The sequence below is a fragment of the Octodon degus genome, unplaced genomic scaffold, assembly GCF_000260255.1.
Source record: "Octodon degus isolate 3935 unplaced genomic scaffold, OctDeg1.0 scaffold00024, whole genome shotgun sequence".
Classification (NCBI taxonomy): Eukaryota; Metazoa; Chordata; class Mammalia; order Rodentia; family Octodontidae; genus Octodon; species Octodon degus.
The window spans coordinates 5,501,562-5,505,281 of record NW_004524600.1 but is presented as its reverse complement, the minus strand read 5'-3'; the positions used below and the strand labels follow the sequence as shown (position 1 = coordinate 5,505,281).

General features: G+C 38.8%; 1 protein-coding gene across 3 annotated transcripts in view; it reads left to right on the top strand.

Annotated features, from left to right (window-relative positions):
* Serac1 (serine active site containing 1) overlaps nucleotides 1-3,720 on the top strand; it is a 74,841-nt gene that overhangs the window by 33,243 nt on the left and 37,878 nt on the right. For all 3 annotated transcript variants that reach the window (XM_004628508.2, XM_004628507.2, XM_023712240.1), the window contains one exon: nucleotides 571-699. In XM_004628508.2, coding sequence (XP_004628565.1) covers nucleotides 571-699 — 129 coding nt within the window. The remainder of the gene's footprint in view (nucleotides 1-570; nucleotides 700-3,720) is intronic.

The following is a 3,720-nucleotide window of genomic DNA, read 5'->3' as shown; positions in this document are numbered from 1 at the left end:
TAGGTGGCAGACCTGTATATATTTGGAAAGCAAGAACTTTGATTTTGTGGGTGGGAACAGGAATCAAACTCAGAACCTCGTGCTTGCCAGGCAGGAACTGTGCCACTGAACTAAACTCCTGGCTCCTGGAAAGCAATAACTTTGGTCAGAAAGAGTATAATAATTCATTTTGAGTCAAAGTGTAAGGAAGCCTGAGAGGGGTTGAAATTTAAAATTTGTTGGATACAGTGGCAAATTTTGGATACAGTGGCAAATTTTGGATACAGTGGCAGACCTAAAATTATAGAGTTCAGGGCCTGGGAGATGGCTCAGTGGAATAAGCGCTTCCCTGACAAGCATGAGGGCCTGAGTTAAATCCCTGGTTCTGAAAAAAAAAAAAAGGAATTGAAAGTAGAGAGTTCAAACTTAAATGATTATTTTCCTGGAGGGTGACTGTTTTCAAAACTGAAAGCGCTAATTTATCTCTGTTGATACCTATGATATACATATGCTTTGGCTTTGATTCTTTTCAGTATTAGTTAATTGTACTCAATTGTTGTTTGTTTATATTTTCTTTTCCTTATATTTCAGGATTCTTCCACTGAAGAAGAACTCAGACAGTTGCTGGCTTCTTTACCTCAAACAGAGCTAGACGAATGTATCCAGTATTTTACATCCTTGGCTCTTAGCGAAAGCAGTCAGAGTCTGGCTGCTCAGAAGGTTTGTTCATTTATTTATTCAGAAAATATTTTTGATTGCTTACACTTTCTAAAATGTGCCAGAGGCCAACATCTAGAACCTTAAAATAGTCATACACTTAGTTATTAAATAAACATACTGATTTCTGTTTGTGTGCTGTGCCAGATATCTGGTAAATAAATAGTCATAGAAGTGTGGAAAAGCTATACAAGACACTTTAAGAGCCCTTAACTCTGTTTACAGGTCCTTTATAGCTTCAAAAGTGGAAACTCAAATCTTTAAGAATGAATGTATAGTAATAAGATTATAAGTATTACTGATACTTGAGTATATACTGCTAATGCTTCAATTGATATAGCTGACTCTATGTTCTTACTTAAGCTGTAGATTTGATTATTCAGCCTCTTACCTAGCATCTGAGCTTGGATATAACAGGAATCTCAAGCTTAACAAGTTGAACCCGCCCTCTCTGTAAGACTGTCTCCTCTCTCTTTCCCCTCGGTGAATGGCATAAGATCCACCTAGTAGCATACGTTACTGACTAGGAACCCTGCTCAGTTTTTTCCTTGCCTATCCAGGTCAGCAGCAGCTCTTGGAGTGTTCCTGCAGAGCACAGATTTAAGCTTGTTTTCCTCCTGTCTTGTTCCTGGCTCTTCTTCTCCACTGTATCCTGTTCTTTCATCTTGCCTTCTGTTCTTTACCTTCCTTAGTAATTTAAAAATCTTTTAGATTCTTGTATTATTTCACTTTTTGGTGGTATCTGTTCTTGTTTGTGCTGGTGACTTCCCCTTGATGGACAGAAAGTCAGTCATGGGTCATACATACCTTTAGACTGTGAGCTTATGTTAGGCTGAACTGATTGTTTCCTATGTGAATTGCTGTCATCATGCAGTACAGCTTTTTCCCTACAAAGCAAGTTTTTGTTTCTCCTGAATACCTCATAAATCCCTCTCTGTCCCCAGCCCTTCCCTCCCTCCCTCCCTCCCCTCCCTCTCCGATACAGGAAATAAAACCCAAGACCTTTGCACTGTGCTACATCTCTAGCATTTAAAAATTTAAAATAATTATCAGTAATTGTTTACAGTATGTAATGATTACATTTATCTTGGGTAGTTTATCCTGCTCTTGTGCCTTCCCACCATCTGTGGGTCACCTTCCCATTTGGAAAAGAGGACCGGGGAGATGGCTCAGTAGAATAAGTGCCTGCCGGGCAAGCGCAGGAGGTAAGTTCAATCCCCAGTTCCGCAAAAAAATAAATAAATAAATCATTTGGAAAAGAGCTCTCTTTTCCTTTTTTTTTTTTTTAAATTTTGAGATGTAATCTTGCTAAAGCATTAATTAAGTTTCTTAGGCTGGGCTTGAATTTGTAGTCCTCCCAGACTCTGGAATTAGCAGTGTACACCATCATACCAACTGAGTTTCACTTTTATAAAAATAGATCTTTTTTTTCCAGAACTGGGGATTGAACTCAGGCCCCAAAATGATAAATTTTTATTTGTACATGTTTGTAGTAGCTGATGTTTCATTCCTTATGGGGAGTTGGTATATGTACATAACACACCTTAATTCTGTTTTCATCCTTTTCCTGTCCCCTCTTCACCACTTTACATCATTCCCATTTGAGAAAGTGCTATCTCCACACTTTCTATTATTTAACTTTTATTTTGCTCTTTATTTTAATTTTCCCACACAAGAGAAACCATGCTAATCTGATTTAGTTCACTTAATATTGTATTCTTAGGTGCATTGATTTTACTACAAACTATTCTCTGGTCTTTATAGCAGAGTACAGTTCCAGTGTGTATAAGTACATTTGCTTTTATCCATTCATCTGTTGATGGACATAAAGGTGACTTCTAAGATTTAGCTACTATGAATTGTGATGCTATAAAACATGAGTATGGGGCCGGTGAGATGGCTCAGTGGTCTAAAGCACCTACTTAGAACAAGCTTAGCTAAAGCACAGGGACCGCGGTTCAATCCCCCAGCACCACATGCCAGCCAGCCCCGCCCCCTGGTGGGCTGAGCTGGCCACACACACACACACACACACACACTCACACAAAATTTAAAAAAAAAAAAAAAACAAAAAACATGAGTATGCATTTATCATTGTAGTGCAATATCTTTACTTTTTTTGAGAAGATACCTAAAAGGGGAATAGTGGCTGAATGGAATTTGAGGGATCTCCATACTGATTTTTGTAGCGGTTGTACCAGTTTACATTCCCATCAGCAAAGTAGAAGGATTCTTTTCCCTTGCTCCCCAGCAGCCTTACCAGCATTTGTTACTTGGTACTTTATGATAGCCATTCTTTCTGGAGTAAGATGGAGTCTTAATTTTTTTTTAAATTTGTATTTATCTAATGGTCAGAGATATTGAATATATTCTCATGTATTTATAAGCCATTTGTACGTACCTATTGCCTGTTATTTATTGCATCTTTTATTTTGGAGAGGTCTATTTTTTGAGTTCTTTTTTAAAAATTTTATTTATTTGATTTTTGTATTTTTTAGGAAAGGGTCCACAGGATGTTCAGGGTCTCACTAGTAGACCGGACTCATAGACATCCGCCTGTTTACAGCTTCCCAAGAGCTGGGATTACAGGTGTGCACCTCCATGCCCAGTCTCAATTGCTGTCTCATTGTGCCCCGGAGGCGAGGCCGGCATGGCAGGCCCAGGAATCGAGCCCCTGGGCCCTGCTCCTGCTTGCAGATGCTTTAATCCTCTGAGTTATTTGGCCAGCCCTAAGAACAGTTTTTGAAGCAGTTACTAGTACTCTTCTGATGATTTTACCTGTTTCATTTCTAATTGGATATGTGTCTTCTCTTTGCTTTTTTCGGCATAAGATTAACATATATATGTATGTATATGTATATATGTATGTATGTATGTATGTATGCATTACAAGGTCTACAGGGTCTCAATGTAGATTGGACTCATAATGATTCTCCTGTTTTCAGCCTCCCAAGTTCTGGGATTACAGGTACGCGCCACCACATCTAGTCTTAATTGCCATCTCAGCACACCCTGGGAGTGGGA